Source organism: Petromyzon marinus, unplaced genomic scaffold, assembly GCF_048934315.1.
Source record: "Petromyzon marinus isolate PM22_M1 ecotype Great Lakes invasive population unplaced genomic scaffold, UKy_Petmar_22M1.pri1.0 PM_Scaffold_469, whole genome shotgun sequence".
NCBI classification, from domain to species: domain Eukaryota; kingdom Metazoa; phylum Chordata; class Hyperoartia; order Petromyzontiformes; family Petromyzontidae; genus Petromyzon; species Petromyzon marinus.
The window spans coordinates 25,187-47,493 of NW_027423467.1; the positions used below are offsets into that span (position 1 = coordinate 25,187).

The window sequence follows — 22,307 nt, forward strand, 5'->3', positions numbered from 1 at the left end:
TGTGTTGTGTGTGTAGTACATAGACACTGCTGCTGCTACTCGCTAGCTAACAGCACTTGCCCCTACAGCCCTGCTAGAGGCTACCTGGGGGAGCATTGTCTTTATTTGGTGTGTGACACAACCACAAAACACAACACGAGTGGAATAAAATGAATTTATGTCAACAACCAACAACAACCACCACCACCACCCACAAACCAACCCATCCACCTACTCACCCACCCACTCACCCACCTCCCCACCAACCTATTCACCCACCTCACCCATCCACCTACTCACCCACCTACTCACCCATCCACCCACTCACCCACCTACTCACCCATCCACCTACTCACCCATCCACCCACTCACCCACCTACTCACCCATCCACCCACTCACCCACCTACTCACCCACTCACCCACCTACTCAGCCACCTACTCACCCACTCACCCACCTACTCACCCACCTACTCACCCACTCACCCATCCACCCACTCACCCACCTACTCACCCATCCACCCACTCACCAACCTACTCGCCCATCCACCCACTCACCCACCCACTCACCCACCTCCCCACCCACCCACCCACACACCCATCACCTCCCCACCTCCCCACCCACACACTCACCCACCTCCCCACCCACCCACCTCCCCACCCACCCACCTCCCCACCCACCCACACACCCCGTTATCTGCGTGCCTCCTTGGAGCGTGACTTAAGCCGTGCAAGCTGTCTCTCCAGGTGCTGAGAGTCTGCTGTTGACTCGCACAGCTGGGAGAGAGAGGGGGGTAGAGTGGGGGAGAGAGAGTTACCCACACACCCACCCACACATTCACCCACCCACCCACTCATCCACTCACCCACCCACCCACGCACCCACCCACTCACTCACCCACTCACCCACCCACCCACCCACTCACCCACCCACCCACCCACTCACTCACCCACCCACCCACTCACCCACTCACCCACCCACCCACCCACCCACCCACTCACCCACCCACTCACCCACCCACCCACCCACTCACCATGTCCATCAGCAGGGTGAGCTTCAACTTGAGGAGGAAGTTCTCCTCCTCCAGGCTGTGGTTACGTTGCTCCAGCCGCTTTAAAGCAGCACCACCAGCAGCACCACCACCACCACCCACAGACTCTACGGGGGAGGAGGGGTGGTGAGCAGGAGACTCACTCGCTCACCAACCCGCTCACCAACTCACCCACTCACCAACTCGCTCACCAACTCACCCGCTCACCAACTCACTCACCAACTCACCCGCTCACCCGCTCACCCACTCACCAACTCACCCGCTCACCAACTCGCTCACCAACTCACCCGCTCACCAACTCACCCACTCACCCTCACACTGACTCACCCACACAGACTGACTCACCCACATGCTCACCCACTCACCCACACTGACTCACCCACACGCTCACTCACACTGACTCACCCACTCACCCACACGCTCACTCACTCGCACACTGACTCACCCACTCATGCTCACTCGCACACTGACTCACCCACTCACCCACACACTGACTCACCCACTCACCCACACGGACTCACCCACACGCTCACTCACACACTGACTCGCCCACTCACCCACACTGACTCACCCACACTGACTCACCCACACGCTCACCCACACTGACTCACCCACTAACCCACACAGACTCACTCACCCACACGCTCACTCACTCGCACACTGACTCACCCACTCACGCTCACTCACACTGACTCACCCACACACTGACTCATTCACCCACACGCTCACTCACACACTGACTCACCCACACAGACTGACACACACACACAGACTGACCCACACAGACTGACTCACCCACACACTCACCCACTCACCCACACAGACTCACTCACCGACACACTCACCCACACAGACTGACTCACCCACTCACCCACACGGACTCACTCACCCACACAGACTGGCTCACCCACACACTCACTCACCCACTCACCCACCCACCCACTCACTCACTCACCCACTCACTCACACTGACTCACCCACTCACCCACACAGACTCACTCACCCAACACACTGACTCACTCACCCACACAGACTCACTCACTCACACAGACTGACTCACCCACACAGACTCGCTCACCTGCTCGAACACCCTCGCACACTGACTCATCCACTCACCCGCACGCTCACACTGACTCATCCACTCACCCACACTGACTCACCCACACGCTCACTCGCACACTGACTCACCCACTCACTCACGCTCACTCACACTGACTCACCCACACACTGACTCACTCACCCCTACGCTCACTCACCCACACGCTCACTCACACACTGACTCGCCCACTCACCCACACACTCACCCACACTGACTCACCCACACAGACTGACTCACCCACACACTCACACTGACTCACCCACACACTCACACTGACTCACCCACTCACTCACGCTCACTCACACTAACTCACCCACACACTGACTCACTCACCCACACTGACTCACTCACCCACACAGACTCACTCACCCACACGCTCACTCACACACTGACTCGCCCACTCACCCACACTGACTCACCCACACAGACCCACTCACTCGCACACTCACTCACGCTCACTCACACTGACTCACTCACGCTCACTCACACTGACTCACCCACACAGACTGACTCACCCACACGCTCACCCACACACTCACACTGACTCACCCACTCGCACACTCACTCACGCTCACTCACACTGACTCACCCACACGCTCACCCACACACTCACACTGACTCACCCACACACTCACTGACTCTGACACACTCACCCACACAGACCCACTCACTCGCACACTGACTCACCCACACAGACTGACTCACCCACACAGACTGACTCACCCACAGACTCGCTCACCCACACGCTCACTCGCTCGCACACTCACACACTGACTCATTCACTCACCCACACGCTCACTCACTGACTCACCCACACGCTCACTCACGCTCACACTGACTCACCCACTCACCCACCCACCCACACACTCACTCACTCGCACACTGACTCACTCACGCTCACTCACACTGACTCACCCACACAGACTGACTCACCCACACAGACTGACTCACCCACAGACTCGCTCACCCACACGCTCACTCGCTCGCACACTCACACACTGACTCATTCACTCACCCACACGCTCACTCACTGACTCACCCACACGCTCACTCACGCTCACACTGACTCACCCACTCACCCACCCACCCACACACTCACTCACTCGCACACTGACTCACTCACGCTCACTCACACTGACTCACCCACACAGACTGACTCACCCACTCACTCGTCCACTGACTCACCCACACGCTCACTCATGCTCACACGCTCACTCGTCCACTGACTCACCCACTCACCCACACTGACTCGCCCACACACACTCACTCACACAGACTCACTCACCCACTCACTCACCCACACCCTCACCCACACAGACTCACTCACTCACTGACTCACCCACTCGCTCACTGACTCACTCGCTCACTCACTCACTGACTCACCCACACTGACTGACTCATCCACACGCTCACTCACTCACCCACACTCACCTACACGCTCACACACACAGACTCACTCACTGACTCACCCACTCGCTCACTCACTGACTCACTCACTCACACTCACCCAAGAGCTCTCACCCACCCACACAGGAGAAGGGGGTGGCTGTGGTTGTTGTGGTGGTGGTTGTGGTGGTTGTGATGGTGGTGTTGATTGTGGTGGTGGTAATGGTGGTGGTAATGGTGGTGGTAGTGGTGGTGGTTGTGGTGGTGGTTGTGGTGGTGGTTGTGGTGTTGTTGTTGTTGTGATGGTGGTTGTGGTGGTTGTGATGGTGGTGGTAATGGTGGTGGTGATTGTTGTGGTGATGGTGGTGGTGGTGTTGTTGTTGCCATGGTTACCGGCTGCCCACTCCCCGTCGTCAAGGAAGACGAGCTTCTGGTTGCCGATGGTAACGGACGGCGCTCCGTAGTCAAGGCCCAGCTCCACCGCTCGCGTGCTGTAGTCCAGCTGGTGAGTGGTGGTGAGGGGTGAGGGGTGAGCGTGGTGAGGGGTGAGTGTGGTGAGCGTGGTGAGGGGTGAGTGGTGAGCGTGGTGAGGGGTGAGTGTGGTGAGCGTGGTGAGGAGTGAGTGGTGAGGGGTGAGTGGTGAGCGTGGTGAGTGGTGAGCGTGGTGAGTGTGGTGAGTGTGGTGGTGGTGAGGGGTGAGGGGTGAGTGTGGTGGTGAGTGTGGTGTAGTCCAGCGGGTGAGTGGTGAGTGTGGTGGTGGTGAGTATGCTGTAGTCCAGCTGGTGAGGGGTGAGGGTGGTGAGGGGTGAGTGGTGAGCGTGGTGAGGGGTGAGCGTGGTGAGGGGTGAGGGTGGTGAGGGGTGAGTGGTGAGTGGTGAGGGGTGAGCGTGGTGAGGGGTGAGTGTGCTGTAGTCCAGCTGGTGAGGGGTGAGTGGTGAGGGGTGAGCGTGGTGAGGGGTGAGCGTGGTGAGTGGTGAGCGTGGTGAGTGGTGAGCGTGGTGAGTGGTGAGCGTGCTGTAGTCCAGCTGGTGAAGGGTGAGTGGTGAGGGGTGAGCGTGGTGAGTGGTGAGCGGGGTGAGTGGTGAGCGTGGTGAGTGGTGAGCGTGGTGAGTGGTGAGCGTGCTGTAGTCCAGCTGGTGAAGGGTGAGTGGTGAGGGGTGAGGGGTGAGTGGTGAGCGTGGTGAGGGGTGAGTGTGGTGGTGAGTGTGGTGAGCGTGGTGAGGGGTGAGTGTGGTGGTGGTGAGTGTGGTGTGAGTGGTGAGTGGTGTGGTGGTGAGTGGTGTGAGTGGTGAGCGTGGTGGTGAGTGGTGGTGAGTGTAGTGGTGAGCGTGGTGGTGAGTGTAGTGAGTGTGGTGAGCAAGGTGGTGAGTGTGGTGAGTGGTGAGCGTGGTGAGTGGTGTGGTGGTGAGTGGTGTGAGTGGTGAGCGTGATGGTAAGGGTGGTGAGTGGTGGTGAGTGTGGTGGTGGTAAGGGTGGTGAGTGTGGTGGTGGTAAGGGTGGTGAGTGTGGTGGTGGTAAGGGTGGTGAGTGGTGAGCGTGGTAGTGGTGAGCGTGGTGAGTGGTGAGCGTGGTGGTAAGTGTGGTGAGTGGTGGTGAGCGTGGCGGTGAGCGTGGTGGTGAGTGAAGTAGTGAGCGTAGAAGTGGTGAGTGGTGGTGAGTGTGGTGGTGAGTGGTGGTGGTGGTAAGGGTGGTGAGTGGTGGTGAGTGGTAAGGGTGGTGAGCGTGGTGGTGAGTGGTAAGGGTGGTGAGCGTGGTGGTGGTGAGCGTGGTGGTGGTGGTGGTGAGCGTGGTGGTGGTGGTGGTGAGCGTGGTGGTGGTGGTGAGCGTGGTGGTGGTGAGTGTGGTGGTGGTGGTGGTGAGTGTGGTGGTGGTGGTGGTGAGTGTGGTGGTGGTGGTGGTAAGGGTGGTGAGGGGTGGTGAGTGGTGGTGGTGAGCGTGGTGGTGGTGAGCGTGGTGGTGGAGGTGGTGAGCGTGGTGGTGGTGGTGGTGAGCGTGGTGGTGGTGGTGGTGAGCGTGGTGGTGGTGAGCGTGGTGAGGGGTGAGTGGTGAGCGTGCTGTAGTCCAGCTGGTTGGTGGTGAGTGGTGAGGGGTGAGTGGTGAGCGTGGTGAGGGGTGAGTGTGGTGGTGGTGAGTGTGGTGAGCGTGGTGAGGGGTGAGTGTGGTGGTGGTGAGTGTGGTGAGCGTGGTGAGGGGTGAGCGTGGTGAGGGGTGAGTGGTGAGCATGCTGTAGTCCAGCTGGTGAGCGTGGTGAGTGGTGAGGGGTGACCGTGGTGAGTGGTGAGCGTGGTGAGTGGTGTGGTGGTGAGTGGTGAGCGTGGTGAGTGGTGTGGTGGTGATTGTGGTGAGGGGTGAGTGGTGAGCGTGCTGTAGTCCAGCTGGTGAGTGGTGAGTGTGGTGAGTGTGGTGGTGGTGAGTGGTGAGCGTGATGGTAAGAGTGGTGAGTGGTGGTGAGTGTAGTGGTGGTGGTGGTGGTGAGTGTAGTGGTGGTGGTGGTGAGTGTAGTGGTGAGCGTGGTGGTGAGTGTGGTGAGTGTGGTGAGTGTGGTGAGTGTGGTGAGCAAGGTGGTGAGTGTGGTGGTGGTAAGGGTGGTGAGTGGTGAGCGTGGTAGTGGTGAGCGTGGTGAGTGGTGAGCGTGGTGATAAGGGTGGTGAGTGGTGGTGGTGGTGAGTGTGGTGGTGGTGAGTGTGGTGAGTGTGGGGGTGAGTTTGGTGGTGGTGGTAAGGGTGGTGAGTGGTGGTGAGTGGTAAGGGTGGTGAGCGTGGCGGTGGTGAGTGTGGTGGTGGTGAGTGTGGTGGTGGTGAGTGTGGTGGTGAGTGGTGGTGGTGGTAAGGGTGGTGAGGGGTGGTGAGTGGTGGTGGTGAGCGTGGTGGTGGTGGTGAGCGTGGTGGTGGTGAGCGTGGTGGTGGTGAGCGTGGTGGTGGTGGCAGTGGTGGTGAGCGTGGTGGTGGTGAGCGTGGCGGTGAGCGTGGTGGTGGTGGTGAGCGTGGTGGTGGTGGTGAGCGTGGTGGTGGTGAGCGTGGTGGTGGTGGTGAGCGTGGTGGTGGTGGTGGTGGTGGTGAGCGTGGTGGTGGTGGTGAGCGTGGTGGTGGTGGTGGTGGTGAGCGTCTCACCGTGTGGAGGTTGGAGAGTGAAGCAGATTTCCTGGGTGGGGTTTTCTTGGGGCTGAACGCACTGCTGAAGAGTGGCATCCTGGGCAGCCTTACTTCACCGTTCCGTGCACTGCTCACGAGCCTGCCGCGGGGTGATAGTCTGGCTCAGTGAGGCTCACAGAGCCAGACTGAGGCTCCCTCCCACAGGGTTCATTGTTAATCACTGAGACTCACAGAGCCAGACTAAGGCTCCCACAATGTTCAGTGTTAATCACTGAGACTCCCATAGGGTTCAGTGTTAATCACTGAGACTCCCACAGGGTTCAGTGTTAATCACTGAGACTCCCATAGGGTTCAGTGTTAATCACTGAGACTCCCACAGGGTTCAGTGTTAAACACTGAGACTCCCATAGGGTTCAATGTTAATCACTGAGACTCCCATAGGGTTCAGTGTTAATCACTGAGACTCCCATAGGGTTCAATGTTAATCGCTGAGACTCCCACAGGGTTCAGTTATTAATCACTGAGGCTCCCATAGGGTTCAGTGTTAATCACTGAGACTCCCATAGGGTTCAGTGTTAATCACTGAGACTCCCATAGGGTTCAGTGTTAATCACTGAGACTCCCATAGGGTTCAGTGTTAATCACTGAGACTCCCATAGGGTTCAGTGTTAATCACTGAGACTCCCATAGGGTTCAGTGTTAATCACCGAGACTCCCATAGGGTTCAGTGTTAATCACTGAGACTCCCATAGGGTTCAGTGTTAATCACTGAGACTCCCATAGGGTTCAGTGTTAATCACTAAGACTCCCATAGGGTTCAGTGTTAATCACTGAGACTCCCATAGGGTTCAGTGTTAATCACTAAGACTCCCATAGGGTTCAGTGTTAATCACTGAGACTCCCATAGGGTTCAGTGTTAATCACTGAGACTCACAGAGCCAGACTGAGGCTCCCACAGGGTTCAGTGTTAATCACTGAGACTCACAGAGCCAGACTGAGGCTCCCACAGGGTTCAGTGTTAATCACTGAGACTCACAGAGCCAGACTGAGGCTCCCACAAGGTTCAGTGTTGATCACTGAGACTCCCAAGACTCCCATAGGGTTCAGTGTTAATCACTGAGACTCACAGAGCCAGACTAAGGCTCCCACAGGGTTCAGTGTTAATCACTGAGACTCACAGAGCCAGACTGAGGCTCCCACAGGGTTCAGTGTTAATCACTGAGCCAGACTAAGGCTCCCACAGGGTTCAGTATTAATCACTAAGACTCCCATAGGGTTCAGTGTTAATCACTGAGACTCACAGAGCCAGACTGAGGCTCCCTCAGGGTTCAGTGTTAATCACTGAGACTCCCATAGGGTTCAATGTTAATCACTGAGACTCCCATAGGGTTCAGTGTTAATCACTGAGACTCCCATAGGGTTCTGTGTTAACCACTGAGACTCCCATAGGGTTCAATGTTAATCACTGAGACTCCCATAGGGTTCAGTGTTAATTACTGAGACTCCCATAGGGTTCAGTGTTAATCACTGAGACTCCCATAGGGTTCAGTGTTAATCACTGAGACTCCCATAGGGTTCAATGTTAATCACTGAGACTCCCATAGGGTTCAGTGTTAATCACTGAGACTCCCATAGGGTTCAGTGTTAATCACTGAGACTCCCATAGGGTTCAATGTTAATCACTGAGACTCCCATAGGGTTCAGTGTTAATCACTGAGACTCCCATAGGGTTCAGTGTTAATCACTGAGACTCCCATAGGGTTCAGTGTTAATCACTGAGACTCCCACAGGGTTCAGTGTTAATCACTGAGACTCCCACAGGGTTCAATGTTAATCACTGAGACTCCCATAGGGTTCAATGTTAATCAGTGAGACTCCCATAGGGTTCAATGTTAATCACTGAGTCTCCCATAGGGTTCAATGTTAATCACTGAGACTCCCATAGGGTTCAATGTTAATCACTGAGTCTCCCATAGGGTTCAGTGTTAATCACTGAGACTCCCATAGGGTTCAGTGTTAATCACTGAGACTCGCACAGGGTTCAGTGTTAATCACTGAGACTCCCATAGGGTTCAATGTTAATCAGTGAGACTCCCATAGTGTTCAGTGTTAATCACTGAGACTCCCATAGGGTTCAATGTTAATCACTGAGACTCCCTTAGGGTTCAGTGTTAATCACTGAGACTCCCACAGGGTTCAGTGTTAATCACTGAGACTCCCATAGGGTTCAATGTTAATCACTGAGACTCCCATAGGGTTCAGTGTTAATCACTGAGACTCCCATAGGGTTCAATGTTAATCACTGAGACTCCCATAGGGTTCAATGTTAATCACTGAGACTCCCATAGGGTTCAGTGTTAATCACTGAGACTCCCATAGGGTTCAGTGTTAATTACTGAGACTCCCATAGGGTTCAGTGTTAATCACTGAGACTCCCATAGGGTTCAGTGTTAATCACTGAGACTCCCATAGGGTTCAATGTTAATCACTGAGACTCCCATAGGGTTCAATGTTAATCACTGAGACTCCCATAGAGTTAAATGTTAATCAGTGAGACTCCCATAGGGTTCAGTGTTAATCACTGAGACTCCCATAGGGTTCAGTGTTAATCACTGAGACTCCCACAGGGTTCAGTGTTAATCACTGAGACTCCCATAGGGTTCAGTGTTAATCACCGAGTCTCCCATAGGGTTCAGTGTTAATCACTGAGACTCCCATAGGGTTCAGTGTTAATCAGTGAGACTCCCATAGGGTTCAGTGTTAATCAGTGAGACTCCCATAGGGTTCCGTGTTAATCACTGAGACTCCCATAGGGTTCAGTGTTAATCACTGAGACTCCCATAGGGTTCAGTGTTAATCAGTGAGACTCCCATAGGGTTCAGTGTTAATCACTGAGACTCCCATAGGGTTCAGTGTTAATCACTGAGACTCCCATAGGGTTCAGTGTTAATCAGTGAGACTCCCATAGGGTTCCGTGTTAATCACTGAGACTCCCATAGGGTTCAGTGTTAATCACTGAGACTCCCATAGGGTTCAGTGTTAATCAGTGAGACTCCCATAGGGTTCAGTGTTAATCAGTGAGACTCCCATAGGGTTCCGTGTTAATCACTGAGACTCCCATAGGGTTCAGTGTTAATCCATGAGACTCCCATAGGGTTCAGTGTTAATCCATGAGACTCCCATAGGGTTCAGTGTTAATCAGTGAGACTCCCATAGGGTTCCGTGTTAATCACTGAGACTCCCATAGGGTTCAGTGTTAATCACTGAGACTCCCATAGGGTTCAGTGTTAATCACTGAGACTCCCATAGGGTTCAGTGTTAATCACTGAGACTCCCATAGGGTTCAATGTTAATCACTGAGACTCCATAGGGTTCAATGTTAATCACTGAGACTCCCATAGGGTTCAATGTTAATCACTTAGACTCCCATAGGGTTCAATGTTAATCACTGAGACTCCCATAGGGTTCAGTGTTAATCACTGAGACTCCCATAGGGTTCAATGTTAATTACTGAGACTCCCATAGGGTTCAATGTTAATCACTGGAGACTCCCATAGGGTTCAGTGTTAATCAGTGAGACTCCCATAGGGTTCAATGTTAATCAGTGAGACTCCCATAGGATTCAGTGTTAATCACTGAGATTCCCATAGGGTTCAATGTTAATCACTGAGACTCCCATAGGGTTCAATGTTAATCACTGAGACTCCCATAGGGTTCAATGTTAATCACTGAGACTCCCATAGGTTCAGTGTTAATCACTGAGACTCCCATAGGGTTCAGTGTTAAATTACTGAGACTCCCATAGGGTTCAATGTTAATCACTGAGACTCCCATAGGGTTCAGTGTTAATCAGTGAAACTCCCATAGGGTTCAATGTTAATCAGTGAGACTCCCATAGGGTTCAGTGTTAATCACTGAGACTCCCATAGGGTTCAATGTAATCAGTGAGACTCCCATAGGGTTCAGTGTTAATCACTGAGACTCCCATAGGGTTCAATGTTAATCAGTGAGACTCCCATAGGGTTCAGTGTTAATCACTGAGACGACTCCCATAGGGTTCAATGTTAATCACTGAGACCGAGGCTCCCATTCATTTCAATGGGGGCCTAGTAGCAAAAAGGCTTTTGACTGCGCAAACGGTATCACAACGCGCGCGCTTATTTTCGTTAAAACTCACGTGAATAGAAATAGCTGGGCTCTTGGAACTCGTTCAGTGGCCACCCCGAAGTGGCGCTCTTTCTTTTAAGCGAAAATAAAAGTTAACTTATTGTTATTTTAAAATGAAAGTTTAACTAAAAATTTGTTATACAGATTCGTCGGTTGCGTTGCTATGGACTCTCCCCAAAAGGGGGCGGGGCTTAAGGGGGCGGGGCGCTGTGGGAATCTACCAAGTGGAGCGAGTGGGGTGGGGGTGGGGAGCTTTGTGTAAATTAGCTATAAATAATTAAGATTATATTTTAATACGTCTGTGAAAGTTTACTAAATTATTATGCCAAAATTTTTTGTTATATATCTTTGTTGGATATACATGTGTTAGTAGAATTTTGTTTTAAAAGATCATTTGGGGTGATCTTAATTTAGCACCCCCCTCTGGTAACGGTGCTGTTGGTACGGTCTGGCTTTGATTGCTAGGCAACAGTGAGGGGGGGGGGTCGGTGGGTGGGTGGGTGTAGTGTAACGATGGATACCACATCACCCACCCACTCACTCACCCACTCACCCACCCATCCACTCACCCACCCACCCACTCACCCACCCACCCACTCACTCACCCACCCACTCTCCCACCCACTCTCCCACCCACTCACCCACCCACCCACTCACCCATCCACTCACCCACCCATCCACTCACCCACCCACCCACTCACCCCACCCACCCACTCATTCACCCACCCACTCTCCCACCCACTCACCCACTCACCCACCCACCCACTCACCCATCCACTCACCCACCCATCCACCCACCCACCCACTCACCCACCCACCCACTCACTCACCCACCCACTCTCCCACCCACTCACCCACTCACCCACCCACTCACCCACCCACTTCACCCACTCACTCACTCACCCACCCACCCATTCATTCACCCACTCACCCACCCACTCACCCACCCACTCACTCACTCGCCCACTCACACGCTCACTCGCCCACTCACCCACTCACTCACCACTCACCCACTCACTCACTCACCCACTCACCCATCCACCCACCCATTCACTCACCCACTCACCCACCCACCCATTCACTCACCGACTCACTCACCCACTCACCCAGCCACCCACTCACCCACCTACCCACTCACCCACCCACCCACTCACCCACCCACTCACCCACCCACCCACTCACCCACCCACTCACCCACTCACTCACCCACTCACCCACTCACTCACCCACCCACTCACCCACCCACTCACCCACTCACCCACCCACTTACTCACCCACCCACTCACCCACTCACTCACCCACCCACTCAACCACCCACTCACCCACTCACTCACTCACCCACCAACCCACCCACACCACACTAATAATTATTATGACTCACGGCTTCCGTTACATTGGCGACTTTAATCGCCCCGCCAATGAATCATCAATCAACACAGCTCATTTGCATAATCACCGCCTCCGTCACAATTAACTAATTAACTCCCCAGGGCCACGAGGCCAATTGAAAAATGACGTCACCGCACAACTCAATCGACTCGAGCGTGACGTCACCGCACACTCAAACGACGCGGGAGTGACGTCACCGACACGGTCGACGACGCGCGGACGTCGCTGGCGTCTTGATTGGCCGGTTGAGTGACGTCACACCCCGGCTAATTTCGCGGGGATGACCTCACCGCATCCCCACATGGGAGAGTGACGTCATCCGATTGGTTGCCCGGGACGGACGTCACCGCATGGCATGTGGGGGAGTGACGTCATTCGGTCAATTGGACGGGTATGACGTCACGCAATTTTTTATGGTTGTTGCGATTGTGGTGGTTGTCGTGTTGGTTGTTGTTGTGGTTGTTGTTGTTGTGGTTGTTGTTGTTGTGGTTGTTGTTGTTGTGGTGTTGTGGTTGTTGTGGTGGTTGTTGTTGTTGTGGTGTTGTGGTTGTTGTTGTGGTGGTTGTGGTTGTTGTTGTTGTGGTTGTTGTTGTTGTGGTTGTTGTTGTAGTTGTTGTTGTGGTTGTTGTGGTGGTTGTTGTTGTGGTGTTTGTGTTGTTGTTGTTGTTTGGTTGTTGTGGTTGTTGTGGTGGTTGTTGTTGTTGTGGTTGTTGTTGTGGTTGTTGTGGTGGTTGTTGTGGTTGTTGTTGTGGTTGTTGTGGTTGTTGTTGTGGTTGTTGTTGTGGTTGTTGTGGTGGTTGTTGTTGTGGTTGTTTGTTGTGGTGTTGTGCTACAGGCTGAGTGAGTAGTGGTGGTTGTTGTTGTGGTTGTTGTTGTGGTTGTTGTGGTTGTTGTGGTTGTGGTGGTTGTGGTGGTTGTTGTGGTGGTTGTGGTGGTTGTGGTGGTTGTTGTGGTTGTTGTTGTTGTTGTGGTTGTTGTGGTTGTTGTGGTTGTTGTTGTGGTTGTTGTTGTGGTTGTTGTTGTTGTGGTTGTTGTTGTGGTTGTTGTTGTGGTTGTTGTTGTTGTGGTGGTTGTTGTGGTGGTTGTGGTTGTTGTTGTTGTGGTGGTTGTTGTGGTGGTTGTGGTTGTTGTTGTTGTGGTGGTTGTTGTTGTGGTGGTTGTTGTTGTGGTTGTTGTGATGGTTGTTGTTGTTGTGGTGGTTGTGGTTGTTGTGGTTGTGGTTGTTGTGGTTGTTGTTGTTGTTGTGTGGTTGTTGTTGTGGTGGTTGTTGTGGTGGTTGTTGTGGTTGTTGTTGTTGTGGTGGTTGTTGTTGTGGTGGTTGTTGTTGTGGTTGTTGTGATGGTTGTTGTTGTGGTGGTTGTGGTTGTTGTGGTTGTTGTGGTTGTGGTTGTTGTTGTGGTTGTTGTTGTTGTGTGTTGTTGTGGTGGTTGTTGGTGGTTGTTGTTGTTGTGGTTGTTGTTGTTGTGGTGGTTGTTGGTGGTGGTTGTTGTTGTTGGTTGTTGTGTTGGTGGTGGTTGTGGTTGTTGTGGTTGTTGTGGTTGTGGTTGTTGTGGTTGTTGATGTTGTGGTGGTGGTTGTTGTGGTGTTGTGTGTTGTTGTTGTGGTGGTTGTGTTGTTGTTGTGGTTGTTGGTGGTGGTGTGGTGTGTGTGTGGTGTGTGTTGGTGTGGTGTTGTGTGGTTTGTGTGGTTGTTGGTTGTGGTTGTTGTTGTGGTGGTTGTTGTTGTTGTGGTTGTTGTGGTTGTTGTTTTTGTTTTGTGGTTGTTGGGGTTGAGTGAGTGAGCCCCGCTTGGCACTGCTCGGTAAAACTTGGCCTGCCACATGTTGCTCCTGTAGCAACAAACAACAAAACTATCAACAACAACAACAACTATCAACAACAACAACAACTAATCAACAACAACAACAACGACAACAACTATCAACAACAACAACAACTATCAACAACAACAACTATCAACAACAACAACTATCAACAACAACAACTATCAACAACAACAACAACTATCAACAACAACAACTAACAACAACTATCAACAACAACAACAATCAACAACAACAACAACAACAACTATCAACAACAACAACACTATCAACAACTATCAACAACAACAACTATCAACAACAACAACAACTATCAACAACAACAACAACTATCAACAACAACAAAACAACAACTATCAACAACTATCAACAACAACTATCAACAACAACTATCAACAACAACTATCAACAACAAATATCAACAACAACAACAACTATTACCAACAACTATCAACAACAATCAACAACTACCAACAACAACTATCAACAACAACAACTATCAACAACAACTATCAACAACAACTATCAACAACAACCACAACTATTACCAACAACTATCAACAACAACAACAACAATCAACAACTATCAACAACAACTATCAACAACAAAACTATCAACAACAACAACCAACTATCAACAACAACAACAACTATCAACAACAACAACAACTATCAACAACTATCAACAACAACTATCAACAACCAACAACTATCAACAACAACTATCAACAACTATTCCCCAACAACTACAACTATCAACAACATCAACAACTATCAACAACAACAACAACTATCAACAACAACTATCAACAACAACAACTATCAACAACAACTATCAACAACTATCAACAACAACAACTATCAACAACAACAACTATCAACAACAACAACTATCAACAACAACTATCAACAACAACAACTATCAACAACAACAACTAACAACAACTATCAACAACAACAACAACAACTAACAACAACTATCAACAACAACAACTATCAACAACAACAACTATCAACAACAACAACTATCAACAACTATCAACAACAACAACTATCAACAACAACAACTATCAACAACAACAACAACTAACAACAACTATCAACAACAACTATCAACAACAACAACTATCAACAACAACTAACAACAACTATCAACAACAACAACAACTAACAACAACTATCAACAACAACAACTATCAACAACAACAACTATCAACAACAACAACTATCAACAACTATCAACAACAACAACTATCAACAACAACAACAACTATCAACAACTATCAACAACAACTATCAACAACAACTATCAACAACAACAACTAACAACAACTATCAACAACAACTATCAACAACAACTATCAACAACAACAACTATCAACAACTATCAACAACAACAACTATCAACAACTATCAACAACAACTATCAACAACTATCAACAACAACAACTATCAACAACAACTATCAACAACAATAACTATCAACAACAACTATCAACAACAACAACTATCAACAACAACAACAACAATCAACAACAACAACTATCAACAACAACAACAACTATCAACAACAACTATCAACAACAACAACAACTATCAACAACTATCAACAACAACAACAACTATCAACAACAACAACTATCAACAACAACAACTATCAACAACAACAACAACTATCAACAACAACAACTATCAACAACAACAACTATCAACAACAACTATCAACAACAACAACTATCAACAACAACCACAACAACTATCAACAACAACAACTATCAACAACAACTATCAACAACAACTATCAACAACTATCAACAACAACAACTATCAACAACAACAACAACTATCAACAACAACTATCAACAACAACAACTATCAACAACTATCAACAACAACTATCAACAACAACAACTATCAACAACAACTATCAAGAACAACAACTATCAACAACAACAACTATCAAGAACAACAACTATCAACAACAACAACAACTATCAACAACAACCACAACAACTATCAACAACAACCACAACAACTATCAACAACAACAACAACTATCAACAACAACCACAACAACTATCAACAACAACAACTATCAACAACAACAACTATCAACAACAACTATCAACAACAACTATCAACTATCAACAACAACAACAACTATCAACGACCACAACAACAACAACTATCAACAACAACAACTATCAACAACAACAACAACAACTATCAACAACAACCACAACAACTATCAACAACAACTATCAACAACAACTATCAACAACAACAACAACTATCAACAACAACAACAACTATCAACAACAACAACAACTATCAACAACAACCACAACAACTATCAACAACAACAACTATCAACAACAACTATCAACAACAACAACTATCAACAACAACTATCAACAACAACAACTATCAACAACAACAACAACTATCAACAACAACAACAACTATCAACAACAACAACAACTATCAACGACAACAACAACAACTATCAACAACAACCACCACCATAACCACCCACCACGTTGCTACGGCCGCCATTGCTACGGCTGTTGCCACGGCTACTACCGTTGCCACGGCTACTACCGTTGCCACGGCTACTACCGTTGCCACGGCTACTACCGTTGCCACGGCTACTACCGTTGCCACGGCTACTACCGTTGCTACGGCTAGTGCCGTTGCTACGGCTACTACCGTTGCCACGGCTACTACCGTTGCTACGGCTAGTGCCGTTGCTACGGCTCCTAAGGCTTCCTTTGCTATGGCTGCCGTTGCTATGGCTACCGTTGCCACGGCTACTACGGTTGCTATGGGTGCGTTGCTACGACTCCTACGGCTTCCGTTGCTACGGCTCCCGTTGCTATGGCTACTACGGCTGCCGTCACCATGGCTGCCGTTGCTAAGGCTACCGTTGCTATGGCTACCGTTGCTACGGTTACTACAGTTGCTATGGCTGCTACCGCTACTGCCGTTGCTACGGCGGCCGTTGCCATGGCGACTGCGGTTGCTACGGCTGCCGTTGCTATGGCTACTACGGCTGCCGTTGGCACGGCCGCTGCCGTTGCTAGGGCCGCGATTGCTGCCGTTGCTACGGCTGCTACGGTTGCTAAGGCTGCCGTTGCTACGGCTGCCGTTGCTACGGCCGCCATTGCTACGGCTGCCGTTGCTACGGCTGCCGTTGCTACGGCTGCTGCGGTTGCTACGGCCGCCGTTGCTACGGCCGCCGTTGCTACGGCTGCCGTTGCTATGGCTGCCGCCGTTGCCACGGTTACCTGGACGTGCCGGACGAGGCCTTGGAGGTTCTGCTCCGCCTCCAGGCGCGTGCAGCCGGTAACCATGGCGACGACGCAGCCGCCGAAGCCTCCGCCTGTGAGGCGAGCGCCCAGCACGCCGGGACAGGCGGAGGACAGCCGCACCAGCTGGTCCGCCTCGGGGCAGCTCACCTCGTAGTCGTCGCTGGGGCAACCGTCGCCACGGAGACGACAAACCGTCACCACGACAACAACCGTCGCCACGACAACAACCGTCGCCACGACAACAACCGTCGCCACGACAACAACCGTCACCACGACAACAACCGTCACCACGACAACAACCGTCACCACGACAACAACCATCACCACAACAACCGTCACCACAACAACAACCATCACCACAACAACCGTCACCACGACAACAACCGTCACCACGACAACAGCCGTCACCACGACAACAACCGTCACCATGACAACCGTCACCACAACAACAACCATCACCATGACAACAACCATCACCATGACAACAACCGTCACCACAACAACCGTCACCACAACAACAACCATCACCACGACAACAACCGTCACCACAACAACAACCGTCACCATGACAACAACCGTCACCACGACAACAACCGTCACCACGACAACAACCATCACCACGACAACAACCGTCGCCACGACAACAACGGTCACCACGACAACAACCGTCACCACGACAACAACCGTCACCACGACAACAACCGTCACCACGGCAACAACCGTCACCACGACAACAACCGTCACCACGACAACAACCGTCACCACCACAACAACGGTCACCACGACAACAACCGTCACCACGACAACAACCGTCACCACGACAACAACCATCGCCACGACAACAACCGTCACCACGACAACAACCGTCACCACGACAACAACCGTCACCACGACAACCATCACCACAACAACCGTCACCACCACAACAACCGTCACCACGACAACAACCGTCACCACGACAACAACCGTCACCATGACAACAACCGTCACCACGACAACAACCGTCACCACGACAACAACCGTCACCACGACAACGGTCGCCACGACAACAACCGTCACCACGACAACAACCGTCACCACGACAACAACCGTCGCCACGACAACAACCGTCACCACGACAACAACCGTCACCACGACAACAACCGTCACCACGACAACAACCGTCACCACGACAACAACCGTCACCACGACAACAACCGTCACCACCACAACAACGGTCACCACGACAACAACCGTCACCACGACAACAACCGTCACCACGACAACAACCATCGCCACGACAACAACCGTCACCACGACAACAACCGTCACCACGACAACAACCGTCACCACGACAACCATCACCACAACAACAACGGTCACCACGACAACAACCGTCACCACCACAACAACCGTCACCACGACAACAACCGTCACCACGACAACAACCGTCACCATGACAACAACCGTCACCACGACAACAACCGTCACCACGACAACAACCGTCACCATGACAACAACCGTCACCACGACAACAACCGTCACCACCACAACAACGGTCACCACGACAACAACCGTCACCACGACAACAACCGTCACCACGACAACAACCGTCGCCACGACAACAACCGTCACCACGACAACAACCGTCACCACGACAACAACCGTCACCACGACAACAACCGTCACCACGACAACAACCGTCACCATGACAACAACCGTCACCACGACAACAACCGTCACCACGACAACAACCGTCACCACGACAACAACCGTCACCACGACAACAACCGTCACCACGACAACAACCGTCGCCACGACAACAACCGTCACCACGACAACAACCGTCGCCACGACAACAACCGTCGCCACGACAACAACCGTCGCCACGACAACAACCGTCACCACGACAACAACCGTCACCATGACAACCGTCACCACGACAACAACCGTCACCACGACAACAACCGTCACCATGACAACAACCGTCACCACGACAACAACCGTCACCACGACAACAACCGTCACCACGGCAACAACCATCACCACGACAACAACCGTCACAACGACAACCGTCACCACGACAACAACCGTCACCACGACAACAACCGTCACCACGACAACCGTCACCACGACAACAACCGTCACCACGACAACAACCGTCACCACGACAACCGTCACCACGACAACAATCGTCACCATGACAACCGTCACCACGACAACAACCGTCACCACGACAACAACCGTCACCACGACAACAACCGTCACCACGACAACAACCATCACCACGACAACAACCATCACCACAACAACCGTCACCGTAGCAACAACCGTCACCACGGCAACAACCGTCACCACGACAACAACCGTCACCACGACAACAACCGTCACCACGACAACAACCGTCACCACGACAACAACCGTCACCACGACAACAACCGTCGCCACGACAACAACCGTCACCACGACAACAACCGTCACCACGACAACAACCGTCACCACGACAACAACCGTCACCACGACAACAACCGTCACCATGACAACAACCGTCACACAACAACCGTCACCACGACAACAACCGTCACCACGACAACAACCGTCACACAACAACCGTCACCACGACAACAACCGTCACCACGACAACAACCGTCACCACGACAACAACCGTCACCATGACAACAACCGTCACCACGACAACAACCGTCACCATGACAACAACCGTCACACAACAACCGTCACCACGACAACAACCGTCACCACGACAACAACCGTCACCACGACAACAACCGTCACCACGACAACAACCGTCACACAACAACCGTCACACACGACAACAACCGTCACCATGACAACCGTCACCACGACAACAACCGTCACCACGACAACAACCGTCACCACGACAACAACCGTCACCACGACAACAACCGTCACCATGACAACAACCGTCACCATGACAACAACCGTCACCACGACAACAACCGTCACCACCACAACAACCGTCACCACGACAACAACCGTCACCACGACAACAACCGTCACCACGACAACAACGGTCACCACGACAACAACGGTCACCACGACAACAACCGTCACCACGACAACAACCGTCACCACGACAACAACCGTCACCATGACAACAACCGTCACCACGACAACAACCGTCACCACCACAACAACCGTCACCACGACAACAACCGTCACCACGACAACAACCGTCACCACAACAACAACGGTCACCACGACAACAACCATCACCACGACAACAACCGTCACCACGACAACAACCGTCACCACGACAACAACCGTCACCACCACAACAACCGTCACCACGACAACAACCGTCACCACGACAACAACCGTCACCATGACAACAACCGTCACCACGACAACAACCGTCACCATGACAACAACCGTCACCACGACAACAACCGTCACCACGACAACAACCGTCACCACCACAACAACCGTCACCACGACAACAACCGTCACCACGACAACAACCGTCACCATGACAACAACCGTCACCACGACAACAACCGTCACCATGACAACAACCGTCACCACGACAACAACCGTCACCACGACAACAACCGTCACCATGACAACAACCATCACCATGACAACAACCGTCACCACAACAACCATCACCACGACAACAACCATCACCACAACAACCGTCACCACGACAACAACCATCACCACAACAACCGTCACCACGACAACAACCGTCATCACCACAACAACCGTCACCGTAGCAATAACCGTCACCACGACAACAACCGTCATCACCACAACAACCGTCACCGTAGCAATAACGGTCACCACGACAACAACCGTCGCCACGGTAACTAGCCGTCGCCGGGGCACGGCGACGGCTAGTTACCGTGGCGACGGGCGAGTCCGTTGCCGTGGCGACGGGGGGCGTCCGTTACCGTAGCGACGCGTGGCTGGCCGCCATGAGCTCGCCGACCCTGCCGAAGTCCCCGGCACGGAGGGCGATGACGGTGAGATCCACCCTCAGCATCTCGGTGAGGACGTGCCTCACCCTCCTCACCAGCAGCTCACTCACCCGCCCACTCACCGCTGGGGGTGGACAAGGGGTGAGTGGGTGGGTGGGTGGGTGGGTGAGTGGGTGAGTGGGTGAGTGAGTGGGTGGTGAGTGAGTGGGTGGGTGTGTGAGTGGGTGAGTGAGTGAGTGGGTGAGTGAGTGGGTGAGTGGGTGAGTGGGTGAGTGAGTGGGTGGTGAGTGAGTGGGTGGGTGGGTGAGTGGGTGAGTGAGTGAGTGGGTGAGTGGGTGAGTGAGTGGGTGGGTGAGTGGGTGAGTGAGTGGGTGGCTGAGTGAGTGGGTGGGTGAGTGGGTGAGTGAGTGGGTGAGTGGGTGAGTGAGTGAGTGGGTGAGTGAGTGGGTGAGTGAGTGGGTGAGTGAGTGGGTGGGTGAGTGAGTGGGTGGGTGAGTGGGTGAGTGAGTGAGTGGGTGAGTGAGTGGGTGAGTGAGTGGGTGAGCTGCTGGTGAGGACGCTGAGATCCACCCTCAGCATCTCGGTGAGGACGTGCCTCACCCTCCTCACCAGCAGCTCACCCAGACGCTCACTCACCGCTGGGGGTGGACAAGGGGTGAGTGGGTGGGTGGGTGGGTGAGTGAGTGGGTGGGTGAGTGAGTGAGTGGATGGGTGAGTGAGTGGGTGGGTGAGTGGGTGGGTGAGTGGGTGGGTGAGCTGCTGGTGATGACGGTGAGATCCACCCTCAGCATCTCGGTGAGGACGTGCCTCACCCTCCTCACCAGCAGCTCACTCACCCGCCCACTCACCGCTGGGGGTGGACAAGGGGTGAGTGGGTGGGTGGGTGAGTGGGTGGGTGAGTGGGTGAGTGAGTGAGTGGGTGGGTGAGTGAGTGGGTGAGTGGGTGAGTGGGTGGGTGAGTGGGTGAGTGAGTGGGTGAGTGAGTGGGTGGGTGGGTGGGTGAGTGAGTGGGTGAGTGAGTGGGTGGGTGAGTGAGTGGGTGGGTGAGTGAGTGGGTGAGTGAGTGAGTGGGTG

General features: G+C 52.3%; 2 protein-coding genes across 2 annotated transcripts; both read right to left on the reverse strand.

The window, feature by feature from the left end:
• Positions 1-632: 632 nt before the first annotated feature.
• On the reverse strand, positions 633-10,957 carry LOC142923373 (protein chibby homolog 1-like). Its single transcript, XM_076064460.1, has 5 exons — positions 10,784-10,957; positions 6,625-6,745; positions 3,908-4,016; positions 1,012-1,136; positions 633-754 (listed from the first exon to the last, which is right to left on the reverse strand). Exons 2-5 carry the CDS (start codon positions 6,700-6,702, stop codon positions 671-673), a joined length of 396 nt encoding a protein of 131 aa, XP_075920575.1. The 5' UTR covers positions 6,703-6,745; positions 10,784-10,957; the 3' UTR covers positions 633-670.
• LOC116937573 (galactokinase-like) lies at positions 6,719-21,492 on the reverse strand. Its single transcript, XM_076064459.1, has 3 exons — positions 21,207-21,492; positions 17,218-17,455; positions 6,719-6,745 (listed from the first exon to the last, which is right to left on the reverse strand). The coding sequence occupies exons 1-3, from the start codon at positions 21,296-21,298 to the stop codon at positions 6,719-6,721; spliced, it is 357 nt and encodes a 118-aa protein (XP_075920574.1). The 5' UTR covers positions 21,299-21,492.
• Positions 21,493-22,307: the final 815 nt, after the last annotated feature.